Source organism: Meleagris gallopavo, chromosome 4 (genome assembly GCF_000146605.3).
Source record: "Meleagris gallopavo isolate NT-WF06-2002-E0010 breed Aviagen turkey brand Nicholas breeding stock chromosome 4, Turkey_5.1, whole genome shotgun sequence".
Classification (NCBI taxonomy): Eukaryota; Metazoa; Chordata; class Aves; order Galliformes; family Phasianidae; genus Meleagris; species Meleagris gallopavo.
In genome coordinates, this window is record NC_015014.2 from 2,230,184 (window position 1) to 2,253,366 (window position 23,183).

General features: G+C 39.5%; 1 protein-coding gene across 6 annotated transcripts in view; it reads left to right on the forward strand.

Annotated features, from left to right (window-relative positions):
• RAPGEF2 (Rap guanine nucleotide exchange factor 2) overlaps nt 1–23,183 on the forward strand; it is a 122,099-nt gene that overhangs the window by 32,169 nt on the left and 66,747 nt on the right. For all 6 annotated transcript variants that reach the window (XM_010709445.3, XM_031552999.1, XM_019614435.2 and 3 more), the window contains exons 4-5: nt 5,638–5,713; nt 7,407–7,574. In XM_010709445.3, coding sequence (XP_010707747.1) covers nt 5,638–5,713; nt 7,407–7,574 — 244 coding nt within the window. The remainder of the gene's footprint in view (nt 1–5,637; nt 5,714–7,406; nt 7,575–23,183) is intronic.

Sequence of the window (23,183 nt, forward strand, 5' to 3'; positions counted from 1 at the left end):
TTAAATCTGGGCATATCAAAACAAGAAGCGATGTTTGGGGGAGGGGGAAGGAAGAAGTGGGGGAACTTGACTGTATCCCTTATTGCCTTCTGCCTAAGAGACAGATAGAAAATAGAGTCCCCATTGTTTTCTCTGTCTGGTCCACATTCTAAAGATACTTAGCACGATCCTCGTGTATTTCATTTGGGTGGTTTTCTGTGATTTTCCTCAGTCTAGATGTCAAATGAGCAGCGTGATTTTTCTCAAAAAGAGTTGGACAGTACTGATTTATGTAGCTAGAGATGCGTTTTTATGATGCAGACACCAAAAGCTTGGGAAACTGAACCACGCTCCACACTTTGCTTTATGTGTGCGGATTTATTCAGGTGCAGACGGGAAGAGAGAAGGATTAGTTTCAGGGAAGGTGGGGGAGGAGGGAAGGCATTTATTTTAATCCCCACACTGAGATATCCTGCGCTGGTAAATATTGCAAAGCAGTGATCTGACACCACAGGCATATTTGTGTGTCGTGTTTGAGAACTTGAGAAGAAATGAGGGGTTTGAATATCTGATTGCTAAAGTTTTGGCATAAATTACTGACTGCACTTCTAATGTTTTTGTACATCTAGGTAAAGAAAATAAGCCGAACAATTTATATGGCACATAATTGCTTTACCACAGGAATTTTGGTGAACTCTAGAAGCAAGGAAGATCTGCCTATATTTTCCATTGTGTTGGAACATGTCTAAATGGAATATGCTTTCTAGAGTAGAGGAAATGGCAATTAATTAGGGTTTATTCTAAAGCAGCAGCTTGGCTCTGAATGTTGCATTGACAGATGCATCCAACTGCCCATGCTTTGCAGAGCTTTCTCTCTAGGACTTAAATGTCATCTTGCTACCACTTGTAGTTCATACATGAATTAATTACTTTAACCTAATGCAAGGTGGTAAAAGTAACAGAAAATTAAGCTTCTATAAAAAGGGCAAAACTACAGTTTTGTATGTTCTGTACATGTAAGTGCTTATAAAAATTAATGGGGTGTGCTTAGCATTGGATGTTTCACTTGGTTAAAAGTACTTCTTATTTTTAATTTTTTATTTTTTTTAACCTCAAGTTATTCTCATTTTGTTTTTAGTCACTGGCATATTTGCATTAATTGTAATTTAGTTATTGTAAAGATTTTAATTTTTAATTTTCACTTAAAAAAAAAACAACAAAAAACAAAACAAAAAAAACTGGGGATATAGAAACTCTTAGTTTTCACTTAAAGGGTTTCTTCTATAAACCAGAACATTGTAAACTGCAATACCTCAGTTCCTTGTATGAGTGTATATGAGTTAAATATAAATAGTTGAGATATGCAAATATATATATATATATGAAAGTATACTTATGGAGAAGGGAAATATCATCCACAGTGTGAGCTCAATTTCAGAATTCGTGACAATGGAAATAAAGTTGTAAATGACTTCTATGGATTAGAACACCTGCTTTTATCGATCTCTCTATCTATATCTATATTTAGTGAGCAAAATGTTTGTAACAATAAATTTATTTGGGGGTGATGCCTTTGAATAGTCAAGCCAAGAGTTCTCTTGGTCACCAGTAGTTCACTAATTGTTCTCTTTTCCACCAATTGTTTTGGGAAATATTATAGTTAGAGAGTGTTGCTTGGGAAGAATGTACATATATTTTTATCATCTGATTTCAAAATTGTTATGCCAAGATTTACTATAAAGTGCATTCCTGCAAATAAAATAGTTTGGTATATCTTAAAGGGCTTTTTTTTTTTTTAATGTAGATTTATATTCACATCATGCATCCAGTAGCTTTATGAGGGGAAAAAAAAAGGAACTGTGATATAAAAGGACTTCAGAAGCAAAATTGCCTCCAGGACAGGTACTGAGGAGAGCATCTGTAAGGTTTAACACTCAAGAGGCCCCAAGTCAGAACTTATATCATAGCAGGAAAGAAGTGTTGGAAGAACTGCTGCAAAACAAGGTTCTTTGGGGAATTTAGGTGGGGCAGCAACATCCGAACCCAACCTCTTAGCTGTCTACATTGCTGTTAACCTCTGCATCCCCTGGTGACAGCCACCAGCACAAAGATAGCTTTAAAATGCCTTAGCTTGGGTGTAATTCTCATGCACATCACTGACAGAGGGAAAATAGTTGCAAAGCTGGGATTCTCTCAGGTGCATTGTGGACTTAGCTGCAAAGGGGTTATTTTTAGGAGCAGGAATTAATAAGGGTTAGGTAGGAAAAGAAGATTTTATCTTTATGCAACAAGGCATGTTGGAATGAAATGACTAAGGAGTGATAGAACCAAATGCAATGTGCAGATGATGCAAAATTCTCTACTTCATTTTTAACATAAAAATGCGGTTTAATCTTAAGATCTCTGGTGAAATCAAATATCCATAACCTTATTTCACACTACAGTCAGGAAAGGAATAAATTTGTCAAATCCCTAGTCCTTGGAAATCAGCTCGTAAGGGCTTTCTACATTTTACATTACCCAGCCAGTGCTCTCTTAGACTGCATATTTTGTGATAAATCTGGGCACTCACACTCATTTTATCTAAGTCTAGCTAGTCTAGAATCAAAATCTGGGAAAAACAGTTCTGAAGGTAATGTCAGTCCCTGAAGGACTCAACATTTGACTCTGCAGGCGGAGTTCTGTGCTGGGAGGAAAAGCTAAGGAGTTTCTTAAGAATGCAAAGACCTTGAGTGTGATCCCAAGAATGACACTCTCCCATAGGAGGACAGGCTGGAGAGTTGGGGCTCTTCAGTCAGAGAGGGGAGGGCTCTAAGGGGCCCTTAGAATGGCCTTCCAGTACCTGACAAGTGGCTACAGGAAAGCTGGGGAGGGACTTTTTATAAGGGCAGATAGCGAGAGGATGGTCCTACCAGAAATGGTTTTAAACTGGAAGAGATTTAGACTAGATATTGGGGAGAAATTCTTTCCTGGGAGGGTGGTGAGGCATTGGAACGGTGATGCTGTGGATGCCCCCTCACTGGAAGCATTCAAGGCCAGGCTGGTTGGCTGTGAGCAACCTGGTCTACAGGGAGATGTCCCTGCCTATAGCAGGGGGTTTGGATCTGGATGATCTTACAGGTCCCCTCCAACTCAAAACATTCCTCTGGTGTTTTATAGAGGCTGTACGGCTTGCACTTCTTGATTAGCTTGGTGAATAGGCTGTATTATGTGTTGGTTATTTGGTTCTTTCTGGTTCTTACTAATATTTTAAACAACTTATTTTTGTTCAGTTAAATCAAGTTTGTTTGGTGTTTTCCTCTACCTGATGGCTAGTTACTTTAGCAGAGGATTTGGAGCAGAGAAGAGTGTCCTTTTTTGGTCTTTACTTTTTGCTCTTGTATCAATCACTGATAAATTAATTTTGATTAAAAAAAAAAAAAACAAAAACTTTTTGATTACCTGAGCTCCTTGCTGATAATGTGCTTTCAGTAGCAGATTGGAGGTCAGGGGGTTGAGATGCAATGGCACATCTGAGGAGAGAACTGCAACACTTGCAATATCATTGCATTTTTTGGCCTTGATTTACCTGCTGTCATAAATGCAATATTTAATAAAGATTACGGTTTGTTTATAACCTGAAGTGACTTGACATCTTTGTTCAAGGATTGTGTGTGCTCGGATAAATGTGCTGCCGTAGGAATAAAATATCTACCATCTCCTTTCTCTTTGCTCCTTCCTCCCTCTCCAGTGAGGTTTTAAGGAAGCACAGTGCCTCGCATCAGATTAATGGCCAAGAAAATAAGTTTGACACTTCTTATGTGGTCTAAGGAATCGAGATATGGCTTCATTTTCTTGTACCTTTAAGAGTTGAAATTCTGTAAAAATTCAGGAGGGCACGGCAGAGCAAAGCACCCTGTGGTTTGTCGCGGGACTGTAGAGGGAAGCATGTGTTTGCCTCTAGGAAAATATGCATTTTGTTGAGAGACTTCTTTATTGCATGTTTCTTTTCAAGAGGCTTAGTATTCTGGAAAATTTTTTCTATTGTCAAAGTCCCGTGTACCATTAAACGCGATTATTTTTTTGATGAATAAGCACAGCTGGCATTTCTTTTCAGTATGTGACTGCCTTCTTTTGGAGCTATAACGTGCTGTTGTTAAGAGATTAGCCTTTGGGGTAGCAAGTTAAATTGTTCATTTCCACTAATCGCCAGGCAGGACAGGAGAGCAGATATAAACTGGCTAGACACGCTGTTCAGATTGGTGTATGAGCTTCTGGAGTTTGCTTATTAGGAAGTGCTTTTTAGAAAGTTACTTTTCACCAACTCTGCGTGTGTCATTGTGCCTTCATCTTACATAAGTGCTTAAAATGTAGATCTTACAACCCTTTTCAGTCTGATTTGGTTTTCTTAAGCTTCCTTAATAGTGGCCTTCTGAAGTTCTTCAACCCCTTTTCCTGTGCCTTTTATTTTTGTGTGTGTTCTCGTATTTTTGCATGAAAAAATGTGTGTATACACGCACGTATCCATATTCTTTTCCATGCTGGATATAAAAAAATTTGAGGAAACAAAGATGTCTTTTGAGGAACATTTGGAAGCCCAGTGCCTTGCAAATAGCTTGGCTGCATAGAGATAAGGTAAAAGCACGGCTTTCCATGCTTTCTTGAGCCCAATACTGCAGTAACAAAAGGGCCAAATGATTACATCAACCTGTGGGAGACAGATGTTAGAGCAGGCTTGTTAGAACAGGCTGCAAGGTGAGTGCAGAATTACGTCTCCCATTGTCCTGTTTGCAACAAGGACAGGAAGGGTCTGGCATTGAGCTGTCAATTCTAAATAGGAGCTAACCAGATGGGGATGGATAGTGGGTAGGACACACCTCAGAAACAATCTTCAACTGTTTTTTTCTTCCACCTGGACTGCATGCATAGGAGGGCTTGTATTGTATTTCACTGAATTATGTACTGTGTCTCTATGCTGTACCTCTGGTGCTCCTGATTCTTTGCACTTGAGCCTGCAGAAACACACTTATTTAATACAGGCAAGCACTTCAGAAATAGAAACTAGAATTGCTATTTTATTTTATCCTATAGGAAGCAAAAATATTATCCTTCTTAATTGTTGTGCTCGTGTGGGAATATGTAATGGAAGGCAGAACAAGCTTTTGCCTTTATCTGTTCAGTTTGGGAACACTCTTACATTCAGAGTACTTCATTAATTTATTTTGAGTTAAAAACCAAGCCCAAACAAAAAAGCTAATTGAAGTTGATCAGTCTTTTTATTCTTTCCTTTACACGCTAGTTAGCTTTCTTTACAGAAATGCAGATGGTTTAAGTAACTTAATACTGTAATGCCAGAAGAAGATACGAGATCAAACTCCAGTGTAGTTCAGAATCAGCCATGCATCTTAAGCACCCTGTGCTTGACTGACATTTGTTTTAGTGCTAATGGAATTATTTAGCAGTTACTCTCAGTAAACTATGTGAATCAAAAATACTCCGCTCCTGGTGTCACCGGGTAGCAGCTATGTGTAGGAGGCCGTGTGCATGAAACTGTCATGTTGTGAATAGGTATGTGTGTATTCTTCTATGCTTTATAAGATCTGGATAGAATGTAAATATGCTTATGGATTTTGTTATGGACCTGACTTTTGTTCTGATGGACATATTTTTGTTCTTCAGCTTTGGCAAGCGTTCTGCAGGAAGCTTCAGGCGTGGCTGTGAATGCATTGTTTTAGAGCCTTCTGAAATGATTGTGGTAAGAATGTTTGCATTCAATTTCTTCTTCTTTTTCTTTTTCTTTTTTTTTCAGAATAGAGCTTTATTTTACAGACCAGCCTAGATAAACACTTCAGTTTTCAATAAAACATGTTGAGATCTGTTTGCATGCTAACATTTATAAATGCAAGATGTCACACATAACTTTATTTTTTTTGCATACCATACTTCAGTGAGAGGCATCTTTTTATGCTGTTGTAGTTTCCTTGTAATCCTACAAATTTTGCTTGTGTTAGCAGAATAGCAGAATACAGTATTTATTTGTTTGTATTTAAAAGCTGCTTTACTTAAAAGATAAGTACTTTAAAGTATTAATCTCAGGCTTGCTTAAGTAATTGTTTGATTAAGTGAAATGTATTTTCAGCTAACAGGTTTTAAGTTGAAAATTTTGAATTACTAACAGCTTTTCTGCATGCAAGTTGTTCTGTTGGTGATGTCTGCTGTAGTCTAGGGCAGAACAGCATCATTTTTTAGGCTTCATAGGCACACAAGTTTTTAGTTGTCACATGAGGGTCCACTGTCTGAACAAATAGTCACCTCTCTTCTTCCATTTCTACTTGAGAAACCTGTCTTATGAAGTTAATTCAGTACAGAAAGAGAAACGAAAGGCATGTGTAAGAAATGCTAATTGCTTTTTCCTTAGCCCTAAAGCTCTCTGTAATACTCCCTTACTTAGAAGCAGCTCCTCAGCAGCAGCCCACTGCTAATGCCCTGTGCCAGCCCCATGATTTATCTCGCCTGGTTGTGTCACTGATGTCTGAGCACAGGTTCAGGAAAGGATGCATGGTCCCAAGGTTGTTCTCTGCTGGGATAGAGCTCAGTTGGTTATGTGAGCATCCCTCTGTCTTGGCCATTTCTACCATGATAAAGTTTTTGGGAAGTGTAGGCACTTTTGAAACGTAGGCGTAAGGAAAATAGAAGTAAACTGTTGGACAGGCAGGGTTACCAGCTGGTAAACCAGGTAAACTGTACTCACACCCTTGTATTGGTACACGAAAGTTACGTTCGGTGATGTGAGCTGGCTAGTATGTGACACTTCTGACTGATTTGCTGCAAATCCTTGGGAGTGTTTGTCTAATATTTATTTTTCTTACTGAAAAATACAGAGGGCCCTTGCTAGGTGCCTGGTAATCCCTTCTCTGCACCTCTACCTTTATCCCTGGTACGTTCAACTCGATTGAAGAATGGATTGACTGAATCCCCATGTGTGGCCAGTAATGAAAAGCTTTCTCTTGTTGCCCTGTTGGTGTGGAGTAGTGTTTCTGTTGATAGGGTGAACACAGAAGGGTTGTTGACTCTTAGCCAAATTACTAAAAAAGGAATGTTCTTTCAGGAAAGCCAGAGTTCCTAGTTGAAATATTTTTCTTTGCAGTGTGCTGTTGTTTAGTAATTTAGGACTTTCAGTGCAAGAAAAAGAACTGAGAGGGGATGGAGATAGCATTTTTGGAAGAAATGTTGATACTCGGTACTTCTGTTCATAGCTGTGTTTTTTTATTATCTCTCTGAGCATTTGATTTTTAGTTTATTTTGTAATGCCTTCACTCTTTGTAGTGCTGAAAATGCAGGAAATTCACAGCTAACTGCTGATTTTGAAATAGAATTAGTTATATTTCTACCATGCCAAAGCATTTTTATTTCTTATGGGAAATGATGCTTCCTTGAATCTATTATAGGTTGATTATATGGATGAAAATGAAGAATATTTTCAGCGTCAAGCTTCTCACAGGCAATCTCGAAGGAGGTTTAGGAAAATCAACCAAAAAGGGGAGCGACAGACAATTATTGATACTGTTGATCCTTATCCTGTGGGGAAGCCACCTCTGCCCAGAGGCTACCATACGGTAAGCTATCTGTATTTGTTTCACAACAACAGAAGCAGGAAAAGTACTGAATACAAAAATCAAAATGTCTAAATGTGTTGGTATCTTTAAACTGCATGGGGAGGAGTTTCCCCTTAACGTGCTGTGAATTTGTTTCTATCAGTAGGTGAGTGTGTGTAACTTCCCTTTTAGCTCATAGTTGAAAGCCTGGTTTCTGACTGTGAACGTCACCTATTATTTCCTAGTGTTCGAGTCATTACTATGTGAAATTGTGGGAAAAAACCTGCTCTAATTTCTATTTGTTATTAGATTACAGTACAAGGGGTTTCATGTACAGTGCTCTTGGTAACTTGGTGAAGCACTCATCCACGTACATGATAACTACTGTTGCAGAAAAAAGACTGTACTGCATTGTAGTAGGCCAGATTCTTGGCTTAATTCTGTTGTTTCTTCTTGGAATCTAGAGCTTAGATGTCAAATTACTCTTTATTGATACGTGCATTGAGCCCTTCATATACATGAGTTTCAGTGAGCTATGTATTCTGCCCTTCATTAGGGTGATCATTAGGTCGTTTTACTTGATTTCTTTTTATTGGATAATCTTATATGTTCAAAGCTTATGGACTTTCTCCTGGGTTCAAAATATTAATTAAATTATATTCTACAGAAGGTTTTGTTACGTCTTTTAAACTGGGGAAAGGTCTCTGAGATTAATGTTTGTATTGATTTCAACTGTAAACAAAATACTGGCAAAGCTGTTTGTCTTTGGCTCACACTTGGTTGCTTAAGCCTTCAAGTCTGCAAAAACCATACAGGCCTGGATGCAAATAACTTTGTGCATATTCAGTCTCGGTGAGTTCAATTGGCTGAGTTTTGCACAATGTAAACCACGTGGATATAAATGTGCAGGATTAGAGCTCTAGCTTTTAAAATAACCACCTTTGGTCCAGAGCAGAGTTGTAGGCTTCTTCCTTTTTTTGCCTTTATCCTTATTCTTCCATTTCTTTGGCCGTTCACAGTATATTCAGTGTGTGTCTCTAAGCGTGTAGATGTTTGATTACATCTCTTGTTAATTATACAGGCTTTTCCTCATAAGTTGAGTAATTACTTATGCCAACAATTTGTTATTTGTTTATACAACAGTTTTTAATAGTTTAATTTTCAGTGCAGTTTTAATTGCCTCTGAATTTAATATGATTTGAACCAGTTCACTTGATTTGAAGATGAAACAGTTTACTGATTTTATTCTTGGAAAATAAAAATGCAGAATTGTACTTCACAGGACTTAGGAGCACAGGAAGAATTTTTCCTGTTGATATTGATGTTTACAGTAAGCCCAGCAAACCATTCTGGGGTGATTTTTTTTAATACATAGGATAATAATTAGATGATAGAATGCCATTTGCATTCATAGATCTGTGCCTGTTTTGTAAATTTCACTTTAGGTATATATAGTGAGTTTTTCTAAGATTAACTTTGGCAGTGAGAACAAAAGCCCATTTTGTACTGCTTTTGTTGTGTTCATAATGATTTTGTGTATGTGTTGGTAAATTCATTGCAAGAGGGATTTCTTTTTGATTTGGAAGAGATTACCAAATAAACCATAAAATCTGCAATAATCGCAGTAAAATGTTGCTTTAAAAAGTAATATGATGTGTAGGACTGACTTGATATTTCTCAAAGCAAATACTGAGTCAAACAAAACTCAAATGAGTTTTGCAGTGTAGTAAAGGCTCTCTCTCCATGTTCTCTAATTCCTTCCTATTTTCACAGCCTTTAGTGAACTTGTGCACATGCTCTCCCATCTCTTGCCCATACCTTTTCTATGGCTTCAAACACACATCTTAAAGACTGCATTGTCTCTTCTCCCTTCCTATTTTTTATCCCCTGAGCTCATATTTTTTAGTCTCAATTTCTTGGCAAATCAAGTAAAGAAATTGTGGATTAAAAAAACAACAACACAGGAATTCAGAGCATATTGTAGCACAGACCTTAAGGGCTTATTAGTCAGCATTTGTCAGGGTCTCATCTTTGGTTCCACTTAGGAATGAACAGTGAGCAGCATTTAAAATAAATAGATGTACAAATACTGCAGTCAGTAATGTTAAAGGCATTGAAAATGAATGAATGCAATGGATTTGTTTTGAAATTTGCTCTTCATTGTGGATAGAATCTTGTTTAGGTGTTAGATGCACGATGTTTAAAATAATAGAGCTGCTTTGATAGCATTCTCAAAATCATTACTGAATGTACTAAATGTATAATTGCTTATTTTTTTCTCTTAATTCAAACTCCTACTTATCATGTAGTATGAATTTCGGTTGATAAATCACTAATGCTGTATTTCCAATACCTTTCTTCGGGAAGTCCAAACTGTTTTCTGAGGAAAGTTTTATGGAAATGTAGAGGGAAATATGAAGCTATCTTAAATGCATGGCTGTGCTTTTCACAAACTTAAACGCAGTGCTCTTAGTTGTGGCATGACTTTCTGCACATGAAGCCAAAATGTAGCGGAGAGTGGACCATCATTAACATAATTTTAACATTATCTTCATAGTTGTGGAGTGTACTATGGCATGTCTGATAATGTTCATCTTTTCCTTTCCTCCTATATGGCATTCATTTCATTTTGGCTCACAGGAATGCACTAAACCTCAGGTATTGTAACTTACTGTGTATGGTCCACTAACGATGTACTTGTGGGTTTGCAGTGTGATGTGATAATGCTGATGCAGTGTTCTAACTGAAAGTGCCTCCTAGCCTTTGCTCTGACACTTGAACAGTCTCGCTATTACATTCAAAATACTAACGTGAATGTGGAGTTTGATGACTCTTGCCCAGCCTGATTGACCTTTCTTCATTGCTTTCATGTCTTGTGATTTAGAGAAAACAGATTGATGAATCAAAGGGGAAAAAACAAAGCATGTAGTTATTGATAGAGATTTACTCGTGTATCCTTTCTGTCACGTGGGTCTGAATCTTTGGTTCTTGATTCCAAAATTAAGGACTCCTGTAGTTGTGTTCTACCTTTGTCACTAGATGAGTGAAATGGAGTATGACAAGATGAGGAGCAAAGATAAGCACTTGGAAGAGTGCTTATCTTTTTGCACATCTTCTTTCCTGATGGTGTGCACTGATCTTGTAAAAAAGCAGTTGGGTTTTGTGGGCTTGGTTTTGTTTTGTTGTTGTTTTTTTTTTGTAGGTTTTGTGAGAGGTGTGCATGGCCATTATTTGAAAGGCTGAAGGACTGGGCTTGCTAGGTAGGGAGGAAAGTTTGCTCAAGTGAGTCAAGTATCACAGAATGACACCAAAAATAAAGAAGTTTTGGCTAACGTCAGCTCTCAAATGCAGATATAGTGATTTGAAGACCTCAGTGCCTTTGGCACGAGTTGCCTTTGCCAGTATCAAAGTAAGCAAATAGTAAGCATCCAGCAAATCCAGTGTTTGCTAAGAATGAGTCCCATCAAACTGTTCAGCGTCTCCACTATTATGTGTAAGAAATCTCTTGTGATAGAGCTGAAAACAAAACTACTTCCTTCATCTTCAGAATTCTTCCCTGCCTTCGGTTATTGCTTTAATCAATTCTTCCGAAATTGTATCATAAAAGGTATTTATTTCAAAAGTTTTGTCCATACCACATTGCTCAATGAATTGTTTAAACGACTTTGAATTTCAATACAGTTCCATTGTCAGACACAACTGACTTGTGTGCTGGAATTCTTTCTTCAGTAAGTGTGGTATCTTTCTTTCCAGGAAGCTAGGTCTTTATCTGGAGAACAGTCCTCACCAATTTTTCAGTGGGTTTGTGAATCCTGGGTGACATATAATAATAAAATATTATGGCAAAGAGTGATAGTTTGGTCCTCAAATTATGAAATGAATTTTGAATACTTCACAATGTTTTGATAACTTACGCTAAAGGCTTTAAGGACCATTTGAAATAATATCTAATGTTGAATATTGTACAAAGGTGTGTTAATTTTGGAACATAGTTTCTAGGGTAAAAACAACAACAACAACTTGTTAGCGTGTGGAAATAAAATGGCATCCTTTTCTCCACCAGTTTTAGCTCAGTAGAGAGAATTGGTTCTGATAAGGTGAGGCGCAGCTACTTCTACTTGATGTTGGGAAATGTTGTACGGATTTTTTGATAGAAAATAATTTTTATTTGTTCTTGTGGTGTCTTTAACTAGATTAATATCTCCTGACTTAGTATTAGAAATTGTATTTTAACTTTAAACATAAATTGTCTTTTGCTTGCATCTATCCTGAAGATGATTTAACTTGGTTGTTAGCCTTTGTTGTGTGTGACTGAAAAGAATGTGGGCTCTACCTTATAAGAAACTGTTCAGCTTTCCTGCTTCACACTGACTTTTTTTTGAAGCTTCAAAATAGAGTAGTAGAAGTACTATCAGTAGACCCATAGATAAAATGCTGAAGCACCAGCCCCGAACCAAACCCGTAGCATGTGTTTTTTTCCTCTCCGTGATAATCTGAGAGGGTTTGGGTTATTTAATATCTTTATGAAAATTGCTGCTGGTGCATCCTCAGCCAGACTTGTTAAAGCTGCCTGCTGAAGCCCGGCATGATTCCTGCTGCCTTCAGGAGGCTTTCTTATCCTACTCAGCTTGAGGTTCACCAGAGGCAATCTACTTATCCTGTGAATGTTGGAAGGAAAAGAGCAGTGGGTGTGAGTCCAATGATAACCTCTGCTTTTCCCTCAGGTTACAATTATTTTTGTAATAATACAAAAATAATAATTTCATCCTCACATGCTGTGTGCTTTGGGGCCATTCATCCCACTGATAGCATTACAGGCAGACAAGTATTGTCCTTTGGGATTTTTTTGAATGGAGTGACTGAAAATTTGAATGAGAAGGGCTGGAAATGAAACCGTTTCTGTTCTGGGAGAGTTTCATTGGTAGTCATGGCTCTCCTGAAAAAAGTATGTGAAAATACGGTGGCTTTTTTGACTTCTTTAAGTATTAGAACTTGCTCATTTTAGAAGTCAGGAGCAAATGAAAAAAGATGTAGGAACCTTGCTTCCCTGTCCCTAACTCCTCTTGCAATTAAAATTTACTTCAAATGATTGGATGATCCTGGGAACTACCAACCTGTTAGTCTCACCACCGTGCTGGGAAAGATCATGGAGCAGATTCTCTTGGAAGCTATGCTAAGGCATATGGAAAGCAGGGAGCTGATACGGGAGAACCAGTATGGCTTCACCCGGGTCAAATCCTGCTTGATCAACCTAGTGGCCTTTTATGATGGTGTCACTGCATGGGTGAGCAAGGGAAGAGCCGCTGATGTCATCTGTCTTGACTTCAGTAAGGCCTTTGACATGGTACCCCACAACATCCTTCTCTCCAAATTGGAAAGAAATGGATTTGATGGGTGGGCTGTTCAATGGACGAAGAACTGGCTTCAGGATTGAATCCAGAGAGTAGTGGTCAATGGCTTCATGTCTGGATGGAGATAAGTGACAGATGGTGTCCACAGGGATCTGTGCCAGGACCTTTTAATATCTTCAATTACATTGACAGTGGGAATGTGTGCACTCTCACCAAGCTGTAGGATGCAGTCAACACACCAAGGGGATGGGAATCCATCCAGAGGAACCCAGGCAGGCTTGAGCAGTGGGCCCAGATGAACCTCATGAGGTTCAATAAATCCAAGGGCAAGGACTTGCACCTGGGTTGCGGCAACATCCGCTACCAGTACAAGCTGGGGGGTGAAAGGGTTGAGCACAGACCTGCCAAAAAAGACCTGGGGGTACTGGTGGATGGGAAGCTGGACGTGAGCGGGCATTGTGCCCTTGCAGCTCGGAAAGCCAGTGATATCCTGGGCTGCATCAAAAGAAGCATGTCCAACCGAGCGAGGGAGGTGATTCTGCCCCTCTGCTCTGCACCGGTGAGACCTCACCTGGAGTACTGCATCCAGGTGTGGAACCCTCAGTACAGGACGGACATGGACATGGACCTGTTGGAGTGTGTCCAGAGGAGGGCCACAAAAAATCAGCCAAGGGATGGAACGCCTCTCCTGTGAGGACATGTTGAGGGAGCTGGGGCTGCTCAGCATGGAGAAGAGAAGGCTGCGAGGCAACCGATAGCAGCCTTTTGGTGTCCAAAGGGAAGCTGCAGGAAGGAAGGGGATGGGCTGTTTAGGGGGGTTTGTGGTTGATAGAACAAGGGGAAATGGTTTCAAGCTTAATGAGGGTAGATTTAAGTTAGATAGAAGGAAAAAGTCTTTTACAGTGAGGTGAGGTGTGCTGGAAAGGCTTGCCCGGAGATGTGGTGGGTGCCCCATCCCTGGAGACTTTCAAGGTGAGGCTGGAGATGAGGCCCTAGGCAACCTGATCTACCCCTGTTCATTGCAGGGGAGTTGGTGACCTTTGAAGGTCCCAGCTCTCAGGATTCTATGATTCTGCTAGCAAAATAGCCTTTTTTTCTGATGGTATTCTGCAATCGCAGTGTATGCTGCTCAACTGTCTCACTATTTCTGTTATTGTGATATGCCTCACTATAAAGTATTCTTGTTAGTACATTGTATTCGATATCCACAGAAGATGCTGTAATGACAATATTTCCTGTCCCTATGTGGCAAAATGCAACCTCGTAACTGCACAGCTTCCTTCCTCCATTTATTCTGCAAGGAATCTGTTAATATATGAGCAATGCTGTTGTTTTTATTTTGTGTAGGACCTGCAGCAACCCAAAATTGTTAGATCTTCCTCCTTTTAGAAATATCTGCTGGCAAACTAATGCAAAATTAATGACATGCAGTGCGTTATTTACTCAACTAGCAGCTTCTGTCAAAGCACGTCTATTTTAGTGTATTACATCATCCCTGCTAAAGAACTCATGTATCCATTGGGATTTACTGTTCTTTCGTTCCCTTTAGAAGGGCTTACACTGATGTAACTGGATTTGTAATTGTGATTGGATTTGGAAATTCAAAGAGCAACGTACTTTAAATTATGTAGCATTTTGTGCAAGTGGGGTGTCAATAATCTTACTGCCAATTCCATTGCTTAGATACATTACTGACATTGGGTCTTGTTTGCAGATTGTAGAGGTTGACAATAGTTTATGAACATGCACATGATACTTTGGTTAGTAGCAGCATAGATTTTAGTAGTATAGCATGAGATTTTTCTGTTATTGAATTGTGTTCTTTTTTTAATGTCATACATGATATTGCTTTTCTGAGATGGGGAGTAAAGGACTAAAACCCAACTAAACGTGATGTTGATCATTAAAATGGAATGTTGTTCATGTAGCAGAAAATTAATTCTTTCGTAACTCTTTCCAAAATTGATCATTGCATAATATAACTAATCACAAATATGGAATTTCTGCTACTTAAACTTGATTGGAGTTGAGGACAATTTAAATACAAAACAAAACCCTACATGTTTTAAAATATTTCTTACATACGTTATCTTAATTAGCATCAAGTTGTTTTAGGAATGATGGTTGGCATGTCAAATGTGTATCAGGAAATGGGAGCCAGATATAGATTGTGTTTGTATAAAGCATATGATATTTGCATCTTTGCAGAGATGGACATCAGAAGTGATGGTATTAGCCCTCTAAAACATGGCCAGCTCATTTTCCCGAGCATCTGAGCCATTGTTATGTGAGCTGTGCTTGACATAATGACTTAAAGATAAAATTACTAGTGCTTGGCATCAATCTGTCCTTTAAAGGTTCTGTTTCTGAGAACTTTTAAAGGTACTTCTGAATTCGGATTGTTTAAAATGAACATTTATGTAAATTTTAAACTTACAAAACATGTTAAGTACATTTTAAATATCCTGAGCCACTACTTTGTTCAGCAGATGTTTATATCAGAGCCCTGTCTTATCTTGTGCTGAAACACAGTTTTCTTTGCTTGTACTTTGCCTTACATGACACCCAGTTTTGGGGAGCTAACTGCTAAATAAAATGAAGTAGTTGCTTTGAATTTGCTACGAGGCTTGCGTGTAAATTCTTTCCTTACCATTCTAGTAATGTGCTCCTGTTGCCATACTCTGGTCACTGAGGAACTAAATCGTCTTAAAACAACCTTGAGAACTTTTTTTCTTAATTCCTGGAATCTACAGATCTGTGATGGAAGGATATTTGATATTACAGAAAAGAAAAAAATATATCTTTTATGTAAGATCTAGTTAGTGTGTTAGTATTACGTTGCATGCTTATAATGAGTTTTGGGAGTTTATTCTTTGGCAGTTAGCCTTAATTATCTGGCAATTCAAAGACAGCAAAGTTTTGACATACACCTGGAACATCTGGCAGTGTTATGTGTATTATTGATATGCCTGGCATAAAAACTGCACAGATAATGCTCCTGTGCTATTTTCCTTCATTTGTATGTGCATGTGTGTGCATGCACATGCTAACTTTTTACCATATTTTACCTCGTCTTTTCATTTGACTCCATTCTACTCCTCACCAGCAGTTCATTCTTCTCTTGAATGCTGTAACTTGTATATAAAGGCATGCAGTGCAACTAACTGGTTTTTTAAGTCTGCAAATGTTCCCAGGACACAAAAGATGATCCTAATACTGAGCATGCTGATGTTTTCAGATAAGAATCTTCTAATCTTCCAATACAAAACAATAGAGAGCCAATTTGGTAGATGCACCTTATTTCATTGCGTATCCACATGACCAATATTAAAATTGCAAGGGAAAAATATAGTGTTAAATTTGCAAGATAGGGCTTCTATCAGTGGGTGGTAGTTGGCTCCCCGATTTACTTAATATTCACACGAAAGGAGTGAGAGGAAGGGTACTTAGAATTTCATTTTAAGGTCTCTGAAAGATGTAATACTGTTTTTAGACTCTTCAAAAATGGGTCACTTTTATTTTTGAAAAATAATTATTAGAAATATTTGAGGTTGTGTGTAATTGTTACTGATGTAAGCAAAAGATCTGGATAAATATTTCTGTGCAGTTGCTAGAACACAAGGCTCTCAGGGTATGATAGAGCATGCTGTATATTACACAAGGGAGAAATTGCAGCAACGTGAAGAGAGAGTTCTCCAAAAAGAAAATGATCTTATGCTGCTAAACTATGGTTAGTGTTGGTTTTAATTGGGAACCCCTGGAGTAGACTCTAGGGAGAATCTCCCTGGATAAAACTGTGTCTGAAGACAAAAACAAGTTATTTCCTTCCAGCAGATAACTAGAGTGAATGAAAATCCTCTCTCATAGCACCCAGCACTATCAAAGTTAAAGTTCCTTAAAATAACAGCAATACTTAGATATCTGCCACAGGAGATGTCCAAATAGACAGTCAAGAGGGCAGACAGCAAGCAATATCAGATACGGAAGAAAAACAACAACTTCCACCAGCAGGGGAGGAATCTGGAAACCTAGTGGAAGGTGGAGGTTTATTGCTGTCTGTCAGCTGTCTGTTTGAACCTTGAGAACATAGTGATGGGAATTTCACAATCTCTCTTACAGCTTCTATGTAAGTTCAAGGAAAAGTGCTAGAAAGCATCTCAGATTTTCTTAAAGCAAAAATATCCTTCCACTGCTGCCAAAATCTCACAAGTGACAAACCAATGAACGAACAAACAAACAAACAAAATAACAGAGAAGCAGCCAGTGTTTAGGTGAGATTAAGAAAAAAGTGGAGTGACTTTTGTTAGTTTTTTAATTCATTAGCATGTAATACTGGAAATCCTGCCCTGGTGGTCTCAGCTGTGTTGAATGCTGTGCCAGAACAAGTATTGCTTGTAATTCAAACGTGCCAGCTTGTTGCAAGTAGCAGTTACAGGATTCAGGGAGGCTGGTGAAGAACATAATGGGCTACAACTTGAGTGGTTAACTGACCTTAAAAAAATCCTTGACTTTTGTTCTTCCTCTCAACCATATGGCAGTAGGACGCACATGAAAGAGGTACTCCATTATCCAGCAGCTGTAACGTTTTCCTGCTGTAGCATGCAGTAGGAGTATGAAACGTGGGGGCACCTCACATAACTGAAGAACCTGTGTCCCTGAAATTCCTGCTGTGAATTTGTTAGGAACGAAATGATACAATTTACATTTGCTTTGTTTTGTCCCCAAGCTAGTGAGGAGATTTGTGTCTCAGCAGCAAACCTTTGCCCTAGCAGGTATGGATGGCAAGGCATCATTTAGATCTGGCAAAGGAGCCTTGCTAATTGTGTATGCCACCAATTCTTGACCTTGGAAGAAGCATTTGCTTTTTGGCTTGTGTACTTTTGTTTCACAATTTAAAAGCAAAAGACACATTCTCTTGTTCTCTGATTTGATTAATATTGTTTTAAACTCTTGTGCTTACACCAAAGAGGGGAGAAAACTTTATGAACGTTGGAAAAACTTCCAGTATTTTGCCAGAATGGATTTTCCACTCCTAAAGTACTGAAACAGTTAAGGAAACTCATCTGTGACCGTTCTGCTAGTTGAAATCATTAAAATCTTCTTTTTTAATGTCCAGTTCTTAGCATTAAATAATGATAATGTATGCTTTTAAAGCCCTGTTAATGGCATAAAACTTGAGGCTTATGTAACCAATAGTCAACAAGTAAATCAGTTAAACAATACGTTGTAAAGTGACTTTGCAAGCACTCAATCAAAATTCGTTTCATGCAAATAAGATTTAACAAGTACAACTGCAATATATGTTGCAGGAACACGAAGGATGTGTTTTTTAAGAAAAAAATTAGATTTAAAGCTTGGTTAAATACAGAGTGCAGATGAGTTTCTCTGTGCTCTTACTGTGGTTATTCTTTGCTGAAGTAGACTTTGGAAGATTTGGATGTTCTGAAGATGGGACACTGCCACGTTTGGAATGAGCAGTCATTATGTCTGCTCTAGCTTAAAAAAAAGTCATCTGTCATAAAAGAGAATTTGATGGCAGGTTTTTTAGAGGAAGGTTATAACTTGCTCTACTTTGAGCTGCCTGGCCCACATGCTGGAAGCTTGCTGTTCTGATGCCAGAGCTGTGCTGGAGGTGAAAAACCAGCCTGTGGTCACAGGGAAGATTGTTGGCTGTTGTACACCTGCCCTGCTCAGGCACCAGCCTGCCAGCTCCAGGCTCATCGTTCTCTTAAAGATCCAGATTACAGGTTCATCTGCAGCAGCAGCTCAGCAGAAGGGCATTTGTTCAAATGGTCTGGACCATCAATAAACATGCTATCAAAGCAACACAGATTGCTCCATTTAAACCAGACTTTGGTGTTGCCAGCAGTGCAGTGAATGTCAGTGTAATGATGGTGACGTTGTATCAACTAAAGCATTAATTTGACAAATGCTGTTGCCTTCTCCTACAGCCATGTGTAATGTCTGTGTAATTGCCCTTTGCTGGAAGTGTTTTGAGGGCACGTAATGATTGTGGAGCTCCTGCCTTATTACTTAGTCTTCTTTTCTAGATCACTTCTTTTTTTTTGTCTTACTGAAGTCATAAAGTGACAGTGAGTTTGGTGATTGAGAAAATTTTGATGTCTTTCGAGTTAGATTTTGAACAAGAAGGAAATGATTCTGTGTACAGTGCTCAAAGGAAAAGGAGAAAGATCTGATAACTTCTGTCTATGAGATAAAAAGAATATTTGGCGTGCATGTCATCTGTATCAAATTTTAAATACACCTACAAGTAGTTGTGAGTTAAAATGACTGTTTGACATTGAAGATTTGAGGAAATCTGTCATTGCAGCATTAGTCATTAATCTAAAAAGATTTTTAATGGTCCAAGCAATAGTGGCACCATTTAGGAGAATGTCTGTGAGATGATATTCTGGAATGTAAAATAGTTTAGAGGCATTATTTTAGGTGGTGCACACTGCTGAGATCTGTACCAGTTTCTACCTTAAATTCAGAACTACTGTTTATGAATTCTGAATTCCCTCCAAGGAAGTCCTAACATGTGTAATTGCATTTGTTAGGAATTTTTTATATTTTTTTATGAGGCTCAGGGAGAGATGCCAGCTTTCTTATTCATATCATACTTTGAAAGCTGTTGAGGATAACTCATTATGTCCTATTATTGCACATCAGGTTCATAAGCATCTCACTTCAACCACCTACAAAAGCATTTGCAAAAAAACCTTTTACTCTTGTCAAACTTGAAGTCTAAACTAGGAGTTTGTTCATGAACTTTGGAATGCACATGAATGCAAGGTTGCGTTTAGGCTTTGTAGTGGCTTCATACTTGTTTATGATAGAAACTTTTCAGGATATAATTCTTTAGTGTCTATAACTAATTTAAATGCCCTTCATTCTTTACTGAAAGATGCAAAAAGTAATTGAACTTCTTCTTTATTCAATTTTTATGAAGTGTAGTTTATGTGATTACGTGGGTAGCTCTGAAAGTAATGCTTCCTATTTATTTCTATGGAAACCATAGCAGATGCGAAGAGCACAATAACACTTGATAAAGCAAACTCTCAGCTACAAAACATCATTTTACAATGTAGGTCCCACCACTAGCTATGCATTTTTCACCAGTGATGAACAAGAGCCTACATAGCTTGTAAAAATCTGCATCATGGAGGTGACCCACTGTTGCTGTCACCACTGCTGAAACGCACCACATTCCACCTCACTTTGCTCACCTCCACTGTTTGGTCTCCGGAAACATTCAGCAAGCATGGATGAATGTCAGTGGGTACCATTTTTTTCTGCATGAAGTAGTTCAAAGACATGCCTTTTTGCTTCATACTCATTTTCATGTCCAGATGCTGTTTTGTCAGACTGCCCCTCTGCTGCCATCTGTCCTGTGGAAACAGAATGTAGCGGAGCATTGGTTGGAAGGTTCTACCTCTACTATTATATCACCAGCATCCAGCTCTGATGTCACGGGCCAACATAATAAAACAAGAGGCATTACTTTTGGAGCAGTCTTCACATTTTTCTGAAGTGATAATAGGAAGTATACGTTTACATTGCTCCACCGTACCTGGGAAGTGAGGGAGGTGGTGGTAATTGAGTCACAGGATGGTTTGGGTTGGAAAGACCTTAAAGCCCACCCAGCCCCAACCCCTGCCATGGGCAGGGCTGCTCCCATCAGTTCAGGCTGCCCAGGGCCCCATCCAGCCTGGCCTTGAGCACCTGCAGAGATGGGGCACCCACATCTCTCTGGGCAGCTGTGCCAGGGCCTCACTGCCCTCTGAATAAACGATTTCCTCTTAATGCCTTATCTAAAGTGTGCTTCTCTTTTAGTTTAAACCATTCCCCCCCGTTCCATATACAGATACATGTTTGTAGCTCAGTGAAGTACATAACAGTTCCAGAAAGTGTTGTGTTTCCTTCCTACGCTGCTGAGTAATTTCTGTCTTGGCAGAAATTCTTTTTTCTTTTTTTCTGGTATGAGCTTGTAGCACTAAACTCAGGTTCTGGTTGTGCTGTTATACACTAGGTCACTGAATTGGGAAGTTTTTGTTTGTTTTGTCAACAAGTGGCAGTTTTTGATTTTGTACGAAGTGGGTTTTGTTGGAACTTCCCAAAGTGAATGTCTTTTCCTATTTCGGTTCAGACCTTCATCAGAAGATTGATGGTGCTAAGCATTTCACAGTTTTACAGGGCTCGAGCATGATCTGACACTTTAAAGTCATCTGTTGGGTGGCATTGGCACATCACAAAGACTTTAGAAAACTTATTTTTATAATTCAGACATTTTAAAGAGTAACTTCTCTTTGGCAGAAAGTTTTTAGCATATACTAGGAAACCGAGGGCACACGTGTCATCAACTTTCATAAATGTAAATAGATTCAGTTTCAAATATGCTGCGTATGAAGTGGTGTCCTTAGAGTAACCGTGAAAAATAAAGATCAGATTGGTTTTCATTAAATTTATAGCCTCATTTCCAGCAGTCTTTGTCCGCACAGAAAGACATCACTCCGTAATTACCAGTGGACATGTATTTTGGTGGAAGGCAGCTGCAGATTAGGTTATGTGGTACTCTGCAGCATTCATTTCTTCCTGTGTGTTTACACCTTTGTAACAACTGCTAAATCCTTTTTCCTCCTATTATTTAAGGAAATAAAAAGACTTTGAAGTGGCTTTAAGCACAGATGGTCTCTGATTTGACAGAATATGCTGTAAACATGCCCCGAGAAGGCTGAGGCTTGCTTGGGCAGGTGGCACGATCCCGTTGGCCCCGTCTGGGTCTCCGCTGCCAGGTGCCATGGATCTGGGCTCTGTGGTGAGGGCTGCCCACTGGCTTTGCTGCTGCAGCCCGGCCTCTGCGCCTTGGCTCCTCTGCGGCCTGGTGCTGGCAGTGTGCGACCAGCAGCGCAGCCCTGCCAGGGGAGGCATCGGGAGATTTCCCAGTTTAAGATGCAATTACGGTCGGAGAGGAGGATTATAAAAGCCATATGTATGTCAGTCTCTTTCAGATCTTGCATCCCCTTTTGTTTTCTGGGGGATTTGTGTAGACAGTACGCACAGAGAAGCAAGATGTATATTCAGAAAGAAAAATTGCATTTTAAGAGGATCTTGACGTTCACGGGCTACAGGCCATGGATGTCTGTGGCCTGCCTAGCAGTGAAACAGCTGAAAATCTGCAAGAACTTGTCGAGTGCACTGTTTATAAATACTTGATAACAGCGTTTACAGTGCTGCAGCAGCACTCTTTTGGGTGGGGGGGAAAAAGGAAGGTGATGTGGAACCTGCTTTGCCTTCATCTTCCTGAGAAGTCCCGCTTGGTGGAGGTACATGCTGGTCCTTACCCTGGCAGCGCCCTCAGGAGCAGCTGTGAGCACATCCCTCCCCCTGGGGCTGCCTTCATCTTCAGGGGCTGACATCATACAGGCAAGAGCTGCTTGTTTTCTCTGCGTTGTCCACCTCTACCTTAATGAGTGAAACGGTTAAGTGTTGGAAGGGACGAGCCTCGAGGAATTTGTCTTCCATTCGACTCAAATATTTCGGTGGATAAAGGGAGAGGGAGGGAGAGAGTGAGTGAGAAATGCACTTACATCACTAGGACCGCATTGAGTGTGCCTGAGCAGGTTAAGAGACAGACTACAGTCTCTTTGCTTTCTGCAGGAAGCAGCAATGCCGTTTGTATCCTAAGAGGAATTTTTTATTTAGAAAAGGAAGCATTCTTTCTGCCCAGGAAATGGCTTTCCTTGTGCGTTGCTATGCCAACTGCCTGCAGCCATGGTCTTCCAAAGTAAGCACAATAACGTAATTATATTGGCGTATTGCATTCAGACTCATGATTCTCTGGGTTTTTGTGTGTGTTACTGTGTTGTATTTCTGTTGCTGGCTCTCCTGCTGGGTAGATGTGCTCGTCTCGATTGTGAGGAGCGGGCGTCATAAAATCCAATGTCCGTCAATGTCACGCTGCCGAGATTAATTGTGCAAACTTGGTTAGCTGAGCGGCGCACGGATCACCGGTCACTACTGCCGGTAGCGCTGGCAGCCAGGGGAGGAGGTCCCTGCTCGCATGCTCTGCCCTGATTTTGGGGGAGTGGAGGGTGGTGGCGGGGGGGCTGCGTGTGTGAGCGTGTGCGGTTGCAAATGAAACAGGAGTATTAACAACGCTTGGCTGGGTGCTGGGGCTGGTTCCTGCACCCTGACTAACATAATACTCTATTAAGCCTTTTTGAGGGAGTCTCTGTGCAGTCAGCCATTTTAGCTTTTTTTTTCCTCCTTTTTTTTT